Raw genomic sequence first — 15502 nt, 5'->3', positions numbered from 1 at the left:
CTGAGGACCAGAGAGGAAAAGTGATTCGCTATAAGCAACACAGACTTCCCTGGTCTCCTAGGGGGGAGGAAATCAAGGACTCTGCAGGTGGACAAAACTGTGTTCGAATCCTGGTTCTGTCACTTAATTAAGTTCTCTAAGCCTCAGTTTAGTAATTGGAGAAATGAGAGTAATCATATCTTCCTCATCAAATTTGTGAACAATTAAATGAACAGATGTGAAGTGCTAGGAAGACTGTAAGTGGTCAGGGGCTGGCTGTCAGGGCAACTTGCAGAGGGCACAGTGGTCAGAACAGAGGTGTGGAAGCTCCTAGATGGACCTGTGTTCACATCCTGGCACTTCCACCCCCAGCTGTATGGATGGATATAGGCAGATCTTTCAATTCTTTGAGTCCTAATTCCTCATCTGTCTAATCTGGCATAGTAATTCCTCACTTACAGGTGTGTTGGGAGGACCAGATCATATAAAGCAGGCAAAATGCTTAGCACATTTCCTGGGGCCATAACAGATGCTCAGTAAACACCTGCTATTATCATCAGCCCACCTTTTGCCTTCTGTGGCACCTCATTTGGGAAACTGCTGCTGAGATGTTCTGCGAGTGCCCAGGGAGCATGCCCCCTGCAACCTCACCTCCTCCAGGCCATGCGACGCCAAGGAGTCTTGGAAGGCGCACCTGTACCAGCAAGAAGCAGGTCTGGGTGATGAGTGGAGCATGACTCAGAAGCTCCTACCTAGCAGCTCCCTCAGAAAGAATGTGTTGCGGGATTGCCCCTTTTATCTCACTTTTTTAGGAGAGAGGGGGAGAAAAAAATAAAGGCAAGAACTTCAAGGTCAGGTTCACTTCCCTGCAGACTCCTCCTGGGCTGAAGTGAAATTTCAAGAATGCAGCCTCTGGGCCCAGTTTACATTCCCACCCTCTCTGGTATCCAGGATACCAGAGGGACCTGTTGCGTTCCATCCCACCAATCAGCCTCCTTGGTCACAGCCTGCTGGGGGCAGGGCCTGCCACTGCCTCTTGGGAGAAGCATCACTGCTTAGCAGGATGATCAGCCATTCATTTGTCCAACATAAAAGTTCAGAGCTCACTGCAGCCAGGCACTGGGGATAGAGTTTTATGGAGAAACAGCCCGAGCCCCTGCTCTCGGGGAGCTTGAGGCGGAGAAGAGAGTGAGTCACACAACTAATGTGAGCAGGTCTACGAAGTGGCTGCACACAGCGGCATGAGACTGTGGGGGGCCTGAACTACTCAGCAACGTTAGAGGAGGCTCCCTTGAGTAAGTGATGATTAAGCACAGGGCTGAAGGGTAAGTAGGTGTTAAAAGGTGAAGCAAGGAGGGAAGAAGATTCCAGGTAGAGGGACTAGCGTTTGCAAAGACGCTGTAATGCACAGAGTTGCCAGGCCTTTGCAGACCTGTGGTCAGAGTACAGTGGGGGGCGGAGGGGGGGTGGGCAGGATGGGGCAGGAGAGGCAAAGTCAGGGTCAGACTTATGTCCTATGTGCCATGTTAGAGCATCAGAGTGTTTTTAACGCAAGGGATGGCATGATCAGACTGAATTTCTGTAAGAACATTGTATTCAGATGATCTTGAAGAGTGGAGTGAGAAGGGAAGAGAAAAAGCAGGTATATCAGTTAGGGAACTTTAGTAGCCATGTCAAAGTCCCCAAAATGATGGGTCTGGGCTGATGGGGAGATGGGGGGAGCCGTCCTCTTCCCACTTGTCCCTCTCCTTCTGGAAAGCCCTGGCGGCCACACCAGCACTGAGCTCGGCCTTTGTAGACTGACATCACTTCAGAGCAGCCTCTCTGGGTTGCAAAGGTCACAGAGGTGCTGCCCATCGTTAGGAATCTGATAAATCTACACCTGGCCTTGCATCAAGATCACTCCAGGGAGGAGAAGCCTTTTTCCCCGGGTGGGGGCGGGGGGGTTCATAGCATTGAGGGCACATTCTCAGACTTAAAGGCTCTAAAGAGATGATCAAGGATTGTAATGACATACACATTTCTCAGGTACCTCTAGTGCAAAATGGGCACCCCCTACAGCTCCAGAAGGGAGAGGAGGGTCTGTAGGAGTTTGATGCTATATACACAGGAGAGGTGCTCAAAAAACATCTGAGGAAGGAATGGGGAGAGAAAGAGGGGAAGGCAGCAAGATAGTTAATTAGTTAGTTAGTTAGTAATTTCTTTGAAACCCTGATGAGCCTCAGGGAAATCTTGGTCTCACAAATGCGGAGATGCTGGCTGGCTTTCAGCCTGGCTAGATAGATAACCGAACCTGGCTGCCTGGCCCCTGGGGTCCCACCCCCAGAGATTAGGAGGTCAGGAGGTCTGAGATGTGGCTTCAGACTCCAGAGGTACTGCCAATAAATTTTTTTTTTAACAAAAGTAAATAAAAAATCAGAGAAAATATAATGAAAAGTATCTTTTAAAAAACCCAAAACGAGGGCTTCCCTGGTGGCGCAGTGGTTGAGAATCTGCCTGCTAATGCAGGGGACACGGGTTCGAGCCCTGGTCTGGGAAGATCCCACATGCCGCGGAGCAACTAGGCCCGTGAGCCATAACTGCTGAGCCTGTGCGTCTGGAGCCTGTGCTCGCAACAAGAGAGGCCGCGATAGTGAGAGGCCCGCGTACCGTGATGAAGAGTGGCCCCCGCTTGCCGCAACTGGAGAGAGCCCTCGCACAGAAACGAAGACCCAACATAGCCAAAAATAAATAAATTAATTAATTAAAAAAAAAAACCCAAAACGAACAAAAAAACAATCTGCAAATACAGGCAACAAGAACCTTTCCCCTCTTCACCCATGGGTGTCCCTAAAAAAACAGGAAAGTTAAGATTTCCTTCTCAGTTATATGTGAAATCTACAAAGAAAAAAAAAAAAAAGCTTATAGATGTAAAGAACAGATTGGTAGTTGCCTGGGATGGGGTCGGGGGGTTGGTGGATCGGGTAAAGGGAGCCAAAAGGTACAAGCTTCCAGTTATAAAATAAGGCAGTCATAGGGGTATAATGCTCAGCATGGTGACTACAGTTAACCATACTATATTGCATATTTAAAATTTGCTAAGAAAGCAGATCTTAATTTTTCATATTGAAGTATAGTCAATTTACAATGTGTTAGCTGCTGGTGTACACCAAAGTGATTAAGTTGTACACATATAAATACATAGTTTTTCATATTCTTTTCCATTATAGGTTATTACAAGACATTAAATACAGTTCCCTGTACTATACAGTAAGTTCTTGCTTTTATCTATTTTATATTTAGCAGTTTGTGAGAGTAGAACTTAAAAGTCCTCATCACAAGCAAAAAAAAAAAACTTGTAACTACGTATGCAGACAGATGTTAACTAGACTTACTGCGGTGATCATTTCACGATACGTACAAATACTGAACCACTATGTTATACACCTAAAACTAATATAATGTTATATGTTAATTACCCTCAATTAAAAAATAAAAAGATTTCCTGTGTGTCCTTCCAGAAATATTTTCATGGACATACCAGCATGTGATGTGCCCAGCACATATACACATCCACTAGACTTCATCAAACCTAAGAGAACAAGCGTCACTTACAAAAGTTTTATTATATATACAACAAAGAAAGAACAACACTGCCAATAAACTATGATCCCATGCTTTCTTTATCTCAGAATATTTATATGTATTGAAAAAGCTTATTTAGGCTTATTCAGGTATGGACTTAATTACATGGCTCTCTCTTCCATATATGCAAAAAGGAAAAACAGAAGCAAACGACATTAGCTCAGGTATTGATAAGCTTGCACCCTCCTCAGCTCTGAGTCACCTGCACCTGCGGGTTCCTCACAGTGCCATTCTTTGTGCCACGGAGTGCTGGGGTGGCGTTTCTTGAAAGAGACCTCTGATAATGCCTCTGATTTTCTTCCAAGCTGCTGAAAATTACTTTGAGTTTGGATTCTGATCCTTTCTTGATTGTACCAGAAGATGTCGAAGACGGGTTTTTTGATAAGAACCAAGGTCCGTCCACAATAGTTCTTAGATTGTTTGGGACTGAAACACAGAGGAGCCATGGTACCAGCTACGCTAGCAGAAGCAGCAGAGTGTGTGCGTGTGTCGTAATTACCATGCCAACGGCATTGCTAAGACTCATCCCCAATTTGAAGGTGTCAGCAGGTTAACATTTGAAGATGTTAACATTTTGTTTTTGTAAAACAAACAAACAAACAAAAACAGTCCATCTCAAAACTGATGAGGGACTTCCCTGGTGGCGCAGTGGTTAAGAATCCGCCTGCCAATGCAGGGGACACGGGTTCCATCCCTGGTCCGGGAAGATTCCACATGCCGTGGAGCAACTAAGCCTGCGAGCCACAACTACTGAGCCTGCGTGCCCTAGAGCCCGCGCACCGCAACTACTGAGCCCATGCGCCACAACTACTGAAGCCCATGAACCTAGAGCCCATGCTCCACAACAAGAGAAGCCACTGCAATAAGCCTGCGCACCGGAACGAAGAGTAGCCCCCGCTCACCACAACTAGAGAAAGCCCACGTACAGCAATGAAGATCCAACAGAGCCAAAAGTAAATAAAATTAAAAAACAAAACAAAACTGATGAATTACACTACAGTGGGACTTCCCTGGTGGTGCAGTGGTTAAGAATCCACCTGCCAATGCAGGGGCCACAGGTTCGATCCCTGGTCCAGGAAGATCCCACATGCCACGGAACAACTAAGCCCATGCGCCACAACTACTGAGCCTGCGCGCCTAGAGCCCGTGCTCCGCAACAAGAGAAGCCACAGCAATGAGAAGCCCACGCACCGCAAGGAAGAGCAGCCCCTGCTCGCCGCAACTAAAGTCCACGCACAACAACGAAGACCCAATGCAGCCAAAAACAAATAAGATAAATAAATTTATATTAAAAAAATTACACTATGGTGCGTACACAATCTTCCTCCACTCACTCTCCGTTGACTGGGAGTTGCAAGCTCAAATCACAACATGAGTCAGGCAGGTAATTCAGTGAAGTGGGAAAGGCGAGGCTGTAGAAACACAAAGTAGTTCCAAAGTCGTGAGGCTCAAAGAGTGATGCTGGACCAGCAGCTATTTTTATCCTGTGTGGGCTCAGTGTTTCTGGGGAATACCTGATGCTTTGGAGCCCCTCTGTAAGACTCTATTACATATGGATGTGTATTTTTAAACCCATTTTAAAAACACAAAACATACTATTCTGAATCTTGCTGTCTGCTTAATCACACTTCTTGGAAGTCTTTCCATATCAGCACGTGTAGCTCTACCTCATTCTGTTAATTGCACGGCACTCCATTGTGTGGATGCCCCCCAACTTAACGTGTGCAGCTCCCAGCGTGAGATGTTTAGGCTGCTTCCCCGGTTTTGCTGCTTTCACACTCAAGGCTAAGTGAGGAAGTGGCAAAGCTGCCGTTTGAAGCATGACCCGCCAGTGTGGGTAGGGGGTTCTGATGGCCCCAAACTGGGGAATGGCTGTGAGTCACCCAGCTCACTTCTTGGCAGTTCTGCCTTGAGGTCAGTTTGAGGCTCTCGGGGAGGCGGGGCGGGGGGGATTGGAGGTACAGGATTCTAGAAGCACCCGCTGCTTCTCATAGTAAAAAGATTCAGTAGCTTTAGGGGAGAGGACGGGACGAGGGCCCAACCCTTTCTCCATCTCCCTCTTACTGAACTGCAGAGCGCTGTAGTCCCCAAACCCAGCCGCTGCCTGCCAAACCCTCACTGCATCCTTCTCGCCGAGCTCTGTCCCCTTCCCTCCACTACCAGCCCCAACTCCTTCTAGAGGAACAGAGGAAAGAGAAAGGCAAAAGGGGCCTCAGGGAGTGAGTACACGTAGAGGTGGAGGGAGGTCTCAGCTTCATTAACCCCAGGATCACCTCCCACTAAGCCATCCCCCTCCAGAACATTCCATACACGCAGCGGGGGCTCTGCAGGGGTGGGGCTAACGATAATGATTACTGAATGCAGGGGCAAGCATCCACAATCACAAGAGATCCTCACCATTCTGAAAGTGCCCACTGCTCTCCATTTCATTGACAGGAAAACTGAGTCTAGGAGAAGGTGAATGCCTTTGCCCAAGTTACACATGGCACACGTGGCCTCCCTCCACACAGTGTCCCAGGTTTTCAAGGGTCTCTTCCGAGGGGGTGTATCTTAGGCAGCAAATTGAAGTCTTTTTCCTGGAGAGTGTGGGTCCCAGGCCAATTCCCCAGACCCTCCTATTCAGTGTATTATGCCCCTGGGTGTGGTGAGGGGGGACCCAGCCAGGGAAGCAGGGAAATGGACGCTTCTTTTAATAACTGTTAGAAGAATTTACATTTTAACCAAACCCACAGTTATTAATGAATACTGCTTTGTATCATTTCACTTTCCCCTTTATCTTTCTGCCCTTTTAATTACTGTTTTGCCCTGTTCCTCCCATGTTCATTCACTGACTTCCCCAACAGGGGTTTCTGCCTGCAAGTCGGAATTTTCCTAAACTCCCTTTCTTTCCAGGGGGCCGCGGGCACGAGGTCCAGGAATTCGCACAACCTGGCAAAAAAGCTCTGTCTCCAAATTCCAGTTCATTAGCATGGCTCGTTAATTATGAACGCTCCCCTTCCAGCCACCCGCCTCCCCCAAACACCCCAAACAGCAGATTAAGTTTTAACTTTTGCTGGCAGGACACCTGCTTCTGAAATTCCTCCCTCCCTCCCCTCCCCCCCCAGCCCAACCTCCTAAGATTTACAACACAAAAGCAAACATTTACACTGGTTAAGATTTACCAAAAGGAAGTGTGGCTTGGAATGCTTCGTTTGAAGTTCTGTCTCAAAAGAAGAAGGAGCCCTTTTTAAACATATAAAATAAGAGACCTCAAAGCCTTCTCGGTGGTGTCCGACAGGCACTCGGCATAACCAGGCCTTCTCAGTTTTTCACTTGGGCTTTGACGTCAGCACACGATAAATCCTAAGCAGAACTCGGAACTGTGGCTGTCTCCACTCCAGGGTAAACGGAGTTATCAATCAGTAATGCAATCAAGTGGCTTCCTGGAAACTCTAGGGTATAGAACTTTGCAGGCGGGAAAGAGGCTGAGGTCCACCTGCTCTCTCCAGACAAAGCTGATGTTCTCAGTGAGGCACGTCTAGTTTACTGGAGGTGGGAGAGGGGCGAGGGCACAGCCAGCGCAGGGTGGATGCTGGCTGAGCAGGTGAAGTACCAAACACCACGGCAAACAGAGTCACCAGAAACTGAGGTCATGCAGATACTCTGGGGGAAAAGGAAGTGAGGAAATTCCCCGTACCTACCCCACGATCGCTGGTGTAGGCCAATGGAAATGCTCTAACAAGAAAAGTAAGGAGGCTGTACTTGTCTGACCTTTGCATTCAATCAGAACCTTCTATTCCTTTAGTGAGAGCACCTAAGGCGCAGTCAACCAAGAATCTTGACCACGTGGGGCAAGTCCCAGGCGATGGCTATACACACCGCCGAGCAAAGGAAGAGCTGATAAAGCAAGAACTCACCAGGAAACAGCAGCATTAGTAACCCGACTCTGTCCTAGGCACCTGCTGGCAGCTTTGCCTGACTGCTCACTAGTCCTCAACACTGCCCGGTGAGGAAAGGGTTCTTATCCACGCCTTGCAGAGAGATGAAAGCACTGAGGCCGGCTAACCTGGCCAAGCCTGCAAATGATGCTCCAAAGCCCATGCTCTTTGCACGGTACTACAGGGCTCCAACTGGAAGGTGTGTATTAAAAGCAGCCTGCATGACACGCCAGAACCACTGGACCTGTACTCTTAAATTGTGGGAGGCCCAGCTCAGCTTATTTTAGCTGGGTGACCTTGAGCAAGTCCCTCACCACCCCATGGGCATTTCTGATTTCTCCTCTGTCCTCAGCTGCAGCATTTCAGCAAGCTGCCCATTGGAGGAAGGAGTCTGCATCCACCCACTTGCTCCAACTTCCTCATCGATCCAGCTGAGCATTCAGAATTTTACCAGCATGAATGCAACCTATTTTGGTAAGGCTTTTTCCTCATTCCTGGGTCCCCTATAAAGGGAGAAGCATGTTCCTTCCAACATGAGCTTATATTCCCTTTATATATCCTTCTAGAGTTGGAAAAGCAGCCAACTGAATGCTCCACTCTGCTATTTTACACTCAGGCTTTCACTAAGTAGACATCTACAAGCACTGGCCTTTCATGGTTCTTCAGTCAAACTCAGTCCCCACAAAACCTCATCTTTCCTTGGCAAGAGAGCATATCCAGAGCCCCTGAGCATTTATTCTTGCTGCCTCCGGCTTTCCAGGATCTCATAAAGCCATAGCCTTGCTCAGAGGAACAGCTTGGTTCTGATTCTTGGTTCTGAATCTGATCCAAGGGCCAAAATTACAAACTCATTTCTCAGCAGTTCTAAAGCTCAATTTCTCAGCTTGTCAACTGGGGATGAAACAATTGACCTCATGAGGTTATCACTCTAGAGCTAATGAGACCCCAGGTAAAACTCTTTTCATCATAAACATTACAGCACTTCTTATGTGCTTGGCCCTTTAACACACTATTTCAATGAGTCAACATCAGACATGCACCTCGGAAACAAATACAAAAATACAGGCCCCAGGGTGAACAAATGGGCCAATCAATAAATGAGGGAAATGGAGGGAAGGAGAGGGAAGGGGCCGAGGAAGGCCAGTGGGGCCCTGAGTCATGCTAAGAAGTTTCGGGGTTTTCTATGGGCATTGGAGAACCATGAGAAGTTTCTGAGAAGGGGAGCAATTTGCTCTGGAAGGCCCTGTGGAAGAAACTTCCAGAAGTAGTTGCAACATGAGTTGCTGGAAAATGATCTTGGAGTCTGGCCACCCTGTTACAATAGCCGAAGCAAGAAATGACATCTTAACTGTGACCACGGGGGCCACGAAGGGCAAAGGATTGGCAGAAGGGTGGGATGGACTTTAAAGCCCCCAACTACTGAAAGGTTTCGACAGCTCTGTCCCATCAAACACGCAGATCTGCACGGATAAACTCTCCCAGGTGCTTATTTTCTAGGTCTCCTGTGTGAAATAAGGCTGCCCGTGTCCTGAACCACTAACTTCTATCCCCGCCTTTACCTCATTACCTTAACAGAAAGCAAAATTAAACAACAAAAAAATCACTGCTGTCCGCTTGTGTTCAGAGCAGCATTATTCACAAGAGCCAAAAGGTGGAAGCAACCCCAGCGTCCATCAACAGATGAATGGATAAGAAACATGTGGTGGGCTTCCCTGGTGGCGCAGTGGTTAAGAATCTGCCTGCCAATGCAGGGGACACGGGTTCGAGCCCTGGTCCGGGAAGATCCCACATGCCACGGAGCAACTAAGCCCATGCACCACAACTACTGAGCGTACGCTCTAGAGCCCATGAGCCACAACTACTGAGCCCACGTGCCACAACTACTGAAGCCCATGCACCTAGAGCCTGTGCTCCGCAACAAGAGAAGCCACGACAATGAGAAGCCCGCACACCGCAACGTAGAGTAGCCCCCACTCGCCGCAACTAGGAAGCCCGCACACAGCAACAAAGACTGAACACAGACAAAAAAAGAAACATGTGGTGTGTACATACAATGGAATATCACTCAGCCTTAAAAAAGGAAATTCTGACACATGCTACAGCATGGATGGGTCTGGAGGGCATTATGCTGAGTGAATCAGCCAGTCCCCAAAACACAAATACCGCATGATTCCACTTACATGGAATACACAGTGTAGTCAAATTCATACAGACAGAAAGTCGAATGGTGGTTGCCAGGGGCTAGAATGAGGAGCTAGTTCTTCAATGAGTACAGACAGTCACTTTTGCAAGATGGAGAGGATTCTGGAGATGGATGGTAAGGTGGTGATGGTTGCATGACAACGTGAAGGTATTTAATGCCACTGAACTGTACACTGAAAAATGCTTAAGATTGTAATTTTTATGTTATGTGTATTTTGCCACAATTTTTTTAACAGTTTGAAAGGGAGAGGGAAAGGAGAGGGAAAGGAGAGGGAAGGGAAGGGAAGGGAAGGGAAGGGAAGGGAAGGGAAGGGAAGGGAAGGGAAGGAAAGGGAAGGGAAGGGAAGGGAAGGGAAGGGAAGGGGAAAGAAATCATTGCTGGATTGTCAGCAAATGGGACTGAAAATAATGCAATTCTTTGTCATCTAGGCACACCCTATCTGGAAACCACCTCCTTTTCCCCTTCCAGGCAACACTTCATTACTGCTTAAAAATTCCCCTAACCCCTTCCCCTGCCCCACCTGGGGCTGACTCAGCCCCTTTCAGTATCTGAACGGCAGGAGCCAGCCTGAAGGTAGTAGACGCTGCCACCTTATCCTGTGTCCTCGGACACCTGGAGTTCCCCAGGACCAACCCTGACCCCATCCATCACTCTAGGACCCCAGTCCTCTCCAACCTCAGGTGCACGGGCCCTAGTCCTGGCTGGCAACCCATGTGAGGTTGGCAGGTTCCAGAAAACGCTTTAGGGCAAGAAGAGGTGGAGTAGCCTGTGGGAACTCTCTGCATGGGCCCCTGTGGGAGAGCCCAGGGCCTGCCTTCTCAGAGGCACAGGAAGGACACAAATGTGGAACACAGAACGAAGCTACGGAGTCGGCTTGCTTCTGCCCCTACTGCTGTCCTCCTCACTGACTCAGCGGAGACGGGCCAGGAATGAGGAAATGTCTCCATCAGCCCTTCCCCTTGTGAAGAGTGGATCCAGTCACTTACTTATTCATGTACTTTGAACTCAGCTATTACGTGTGTACATATTTAGGGTTATTATGGTTTTTTTGATGAATTGGCCTATTATTATATTAATTGGCCAGTTTTCTTTTGATTAGTATCTGTATGCTATACCTTTCCCATCCTTTGACTTTTTTTTTTTTTTAACATTGTTAAAAACATTTAATTTAGTACGGTTTACTGTAAATAAGTCAGTAGAGGTCCCACTCTGCCACAGACACATCTGAGAAGAGCCTGTGTCATCCAACTGGTGAACATCTAAACGATGTCGCATCTCTTATCCCAGCCGGAGTCCACACCTTCCACGTTGTTCCTCTGCATTGACTGCTTCCAAAACCAGATGAGCAAATCGTCCTTTATCCCCAAAGTAAGCTCAAAACAGTTGGTTCAGGCATTCCAGGATCTTCACCTTTCTTCAATCCCAGGTAAATCACGAGAGGAATAAAGCCCCAGCGGATGGCAAACCGGCCTCCCTTGAAAAGCTGCTGCAGCCTCCGCTTGGCCTCTTTGCTCAGCTTTACCATGGCGATGGCCCAGGTGACACACTTAAGACCCCCCTCCTTTTACCTTTAACCTACCTGTGTATTCACATCAACGTGAATCTACTGTAGGCAGCCTGTACACTGGAGTTTTGCTTTCTCCCCCCAACCTGACAATATCTGCCTTTTAATTGGCGTGTTTAGTCTGTTTACTTTTAATGAATTATTAATGTAGCTAGACTGAAGTCTACTAATTTACTAGTTGTTTTCTGTTTGTCTCATCTGTTTCTTGATTCTCTTTTCCTCCTTTCAAAAAATTTCAATGAAAGTAACACTATCGTTATGTTTGCTTTAAACAGTCAATTATCTTTTAAAGAAATTAAGAAAAAAGTTTTAAGTCTTTTATATTTCTGGTGCTCTTAATTTCTCATGTAGATCCACGTTTCCATCTGATAGCATTTTCTTTCCCCCCAAAGAATTTCTTCTGACATTTCTTATTGTGTAAGTCCACTGGTGAGCATTTCTCTGGGCCTTTATAACTGAAAATAAAGCTTTTGATTTTACCCTCATTTTTTAAGGATACTTTTGTTGATACAGAGTTGCAGACTGTTTTTTCTGCCTTTCAGCACCTCAGAGATATTATTCAATTATTTTTTGGCTTGCATCGTTTCTGATAAGTTAGCAATGGTTCTTATTGTTCTACATGCAGCATGTCTTTATCCTCTGGGAGATTTTAAGATTTTCCTCTTTCTCTTCAGTTTTCAGCAAGGTGACTATGATGTATCTACATGTGATTTTCCACATGATTATCGTGCTTAGGGTTTGTTGAGCTTCTTGGACCTGTGGGTCAATATTTTTCACCAACTTTGAAACTTTTCAGCCATTACCTCTTCAAATATATTTTCTTTCTCATTCTCTCTCTCTCTCCTTTCCTTTTGGGAATCCAAATGTACCTTTGTTAGATTGATTAACAACATCCCACAGATCACTGAGCTTCTGACCATTTTTTTCCAACTTTTTTTTTTCCTTTCTGTGCTTCAGTTTGGATAGTTTCTACTGCTCTGACTTCACGTTCAATGATCTTTCTTCCTGCATCATCTGAACTACTGTTAGATCCATCTAGGGAAGTCTTCATCTCAGATACTGTAGTTTTCATCTAGAATTTTTATTTGGTTCCATTTCCCTACTGATTTCTTTTCCTTAAAAATCCTTAAACATATCTATAATAAATATTAGTTCATTTTCTGCTAATTCCAATATCTCTGCTATCCCTGGGTCTGTTTCTACTGTATTTCTTCCTAAGTCTAGTACCTTTTCTATTGTATGCTAGACACTCTGAACACTAAGCTGTCGAGAATCTGGATTTTATGTTCCTTCTTTGAAGAATGTTAAGTTTTGTTCTGATGGGCAGTTCATTATTGGCAGATCAGCTTAATTCTCCTGAGGCTCTTTAAGGTTGGTTGAGCCATGAGGTGAGTTTAATGATGGAAGTCACATGCTAAGAATGGTGGACCAGAAAGCACAAGGAACCTGGGTCCCTTGAGCCATCACCCTGGCCCTAACTGGCCTGCCTCTTGATTTTTTTTTTTTTTAATGTGCTAAAGAAGTTATACCTTGAAGTTAAGCCATTGTTATTTTTGACTTGGACAACCAGCCGCTAAACACTATTTCTGTTATAATTCCTAAGCATCTACTAAGTAGCAGGCCCTGTGCTAGGTGTTGGGGATAAAGCAATTTATCGGTTAAATGTGGTTCCTGGCATTTTAGAGCTTAGAGCCTCGAGCAAGAGATGGCAAATTATGGCCCATAGGCCAAACTCACTCACTGCTTGTTTCATTGGGACAAAGCCATGCCTATTTGTATACATATTATCTATGGCTGCTTTCATGCTATAGAGTTGAATAGTTAAGACAGAGAGGGTATGGTCCACCAGTCCTTTACAGAAAAAAGTTCCTGATCCCTGCTTAGGGCAGCAATCCTCACTCAAATTTTTGGTCTTGGGACACCTTCACACTCTTAAAACATGAGGACCCCAAGAGTTGTTGTTCATGTGGGTGTTTTTTTTTTTTTTGGGGCTGCATTGGGTCTTCATTGCTGCATGCGGGCTTTCTCTAGTTGTGGCACGTGGGCCCTAGAGTACGCAGGCTTCAGTAATTGTGGCTCACGGGCTTTGTCGCTCCACGGCATGTGGGATCTTCCGGGGCCAGGGATGGAACCCGTGTCCCCTGCATTGGCAGGCGGATTCTTAACCACTGCGCCACCAGGGAAGTCCACATGTGGGTTTTGTTTATCAACATTTATCATATTAGAAATGAAAACAGAAAAATTTTAAATATTTATTAATTCCTTTGAAAATAAAATAATAAACCAATCACATGTTAACATAAATCACATCCTTATAATTAATTATATTTTCCAAGCCCTCCCCCACAAATTAGTGAGAAGAGTGGCCTTATTTTACATTTTTGCAAATCTCTTTAATGAATGGCTTAAAAGAAGACCGCTGAGTCCCAAGAGCTGCTTTTGCATCAGTCTGTTGCAAAACTGCATGTCACGTAGCCTCTGGGAAACTCCACAGTCCTCCCATGATAGGTAGAAAGTTAAAAAGGCAGATAATTTCTTAGTATTATTATGAAGTTTGAGGTTGCAGACCTTCTGAGAGAATCTCAGGGGCCTCCAGGGAACACACTTTGAGAATGGCTAGTCTAGAAGACTCCTCGGCCTGACACTAAACAGAAGAAAACATGAGGTCTTAGCTAATAACCATTGAACAACTGATTTAAAGAGAAAGAATATTGCTCTGTGAGGGAATATAAACACTGCACCTGGCCCCATTCGGGGAGCAGGGTGATGATCCCTTGAGGAACTGATGTTGAAAGCTGGGCCCTGAGAAGGAGTTAACCAGGTAAAGGCAGGCGAGGGGGAAGCCGCCCTCCCTGCCCCGCCACCGCTTCCTCCAGTATGTTTGCTAAGGAAACTGGGTTAGGCTTTAGAGAAGGATCAGAGATGAGGATTACTTTCCCATGACTCTTTCCCTTGGGCTGAGTGACCAAGTCAGAGATCTGCCCTGGGAAGGACCCAGGGTCCTTCTGACACTCCTGGAATTTCCCCTGGAATTAGGGACAGGGGAACCCTAATCTCTCTCACAGGAGACTAATGACCTACAGATGGGGCACAACAGGGAGGCCCAAATGCTGAGATGCAGAGGATACAGGCCTGAGGACAGTTCTCCAGGCCGTCAGGATGCAGAGTCCCATGGTGACACATGCAGCAACACAAACCCTTAGCTAACTGCCTTACTCCAAGGCAATTAGGAGCCATTCCTCATCCAGATGGTTATTTGCTCTAATAGTTATTGGTTGAAGGAACCAGAGAAACTACCTTTGCACTAGATTCCCAGTCCCATTTCCTGGCTGCCAGCTCTACACAAACTCACTCTCGAAACCAGATGCTGCCGAGTTTCAGGATGGATTTCAGAGGCTGCCACTGCTCGTTTTTTTTCTTTTTTAATAAATTTACTTATTTATTTATTTATGGCTGCGTTAGGTCTTCGTTGCTGCGCGCGGGCTTTCTCTAGTTGCGGCGAGCGGGGGCTACTCTTCATTGCGGTGCGCGAGCTTCTCATTGAGGTGGCTTCTCTTGCTGCGGAGCACGGGCTCTAGAGCACGCGGGCTTCAGTAGTTGTGCCACTGCTCTTTTTCCTCCTGACATGCCCAACCTGGGGGTGTGAAAACCTACTGGGTTCAAGCCACCATCTCACCTCAAATTCCCCAGGCTGTTACCCCACTTGAAAAAGACTAGGCAGAGAGGAAAACCATCCCTGGAGGATGGAAGGCAGCAGATTCTACTCTGAGAGTAAAGAAGCCCAGCACTCATCAAACACATATAGCAAGTCTCACACTTCCCATGAGATTTATCTCTATTAGATCACTGAATCCTCCCAGTAGCCCTATGAGGCAGTTTACTCATTACCCCATTTTACAGGTGAGAAGTTGAAGCACAGAGAGATCTTGCAACTGACCCACAGCTGCAGTCAGCAAGGAGTGGAGCCAACACTTAAACCCAGGCAGCACGACTTCTCAGATTCAGCGCCTTGAACCTTACATTTTACTGCCTTTAGCTTTGAAATGACAGGAGAAGTTCGTTTTTTTAAAAGTATCTGTGTAGATGCTCAACATCACTAATCATCAGGAAAGCGCAAATCAAAACCACGAGATACCATGTCACACCCAATAGGATGGGTACTATGAAAAAAAAACAAAAACAGACAATACTAAGTGTGTTGGTGAAGGTGTGGAG

General features: G+C 46.3%; 2 protein-coding genes across 3 annotated transcripts in view; both read right to left on the bottom strand.

Moving 5' to 3' along the window:
- The window catches only part of WWC1 (WW and C2 domain containing 1), a 149369-nt gene that overhangs the window by 111494 nt on the left and 22373 nt on the right, over nucleotides 1-15502 (bottom strand). Inside the window, exon 1 of one of the 2 annotated variants that reach the window (XM_068534596.1) lies at nucleotides 4919-4996. The exons of the other annotated variant lie outside the window; for it this stretch is intronic. The gene's annotated coding sequence lies outside the window, so the exon portion shown is untranslated. Of the gene's footprint in view, nucleotides 1-4918; nucleotides 4997-15502 lie in introns of those variants that run through there. 2 annotated transcript variants of the gene reach the window in all.
- Nucleotides 11025-11248, bottom strand: LOC137758580 (mitochondrial import receptor subunit TOM7 homolog). Its single transcript, XM_068534594.1, has one exon. It carries the CDS (start codon nucleotides 11246-11248, stop codon nucleotides 11081-11083), a length of 168 nt encoding a protein of 55 aa, XP_068390695.1. The 3' UTR covers nucleotides 11025-11080.

Source organism: Eschrichtius robustus, chromosome 2, assembly GCF_028021215.1.
Source record: "Eschrichtius robustus isolate mEscRob2 chromosome 2, mEscRob2.pri, whole genome shotgun sequence".
In the NCBI taxonomy this organism is placed as follows: domain Eukaryota; kingdom Metazoa; phylum Chordata; class Mammalia; order Artiodactyla; family Eschrichtiidae; genus Eschrichtius; species Eschrichtius robustus.
The sequence above is the reverse complement of the archived record's forward strand: the minus strand, read 5'-3'. Positions and strand labels throughout refer to the sequence as shown.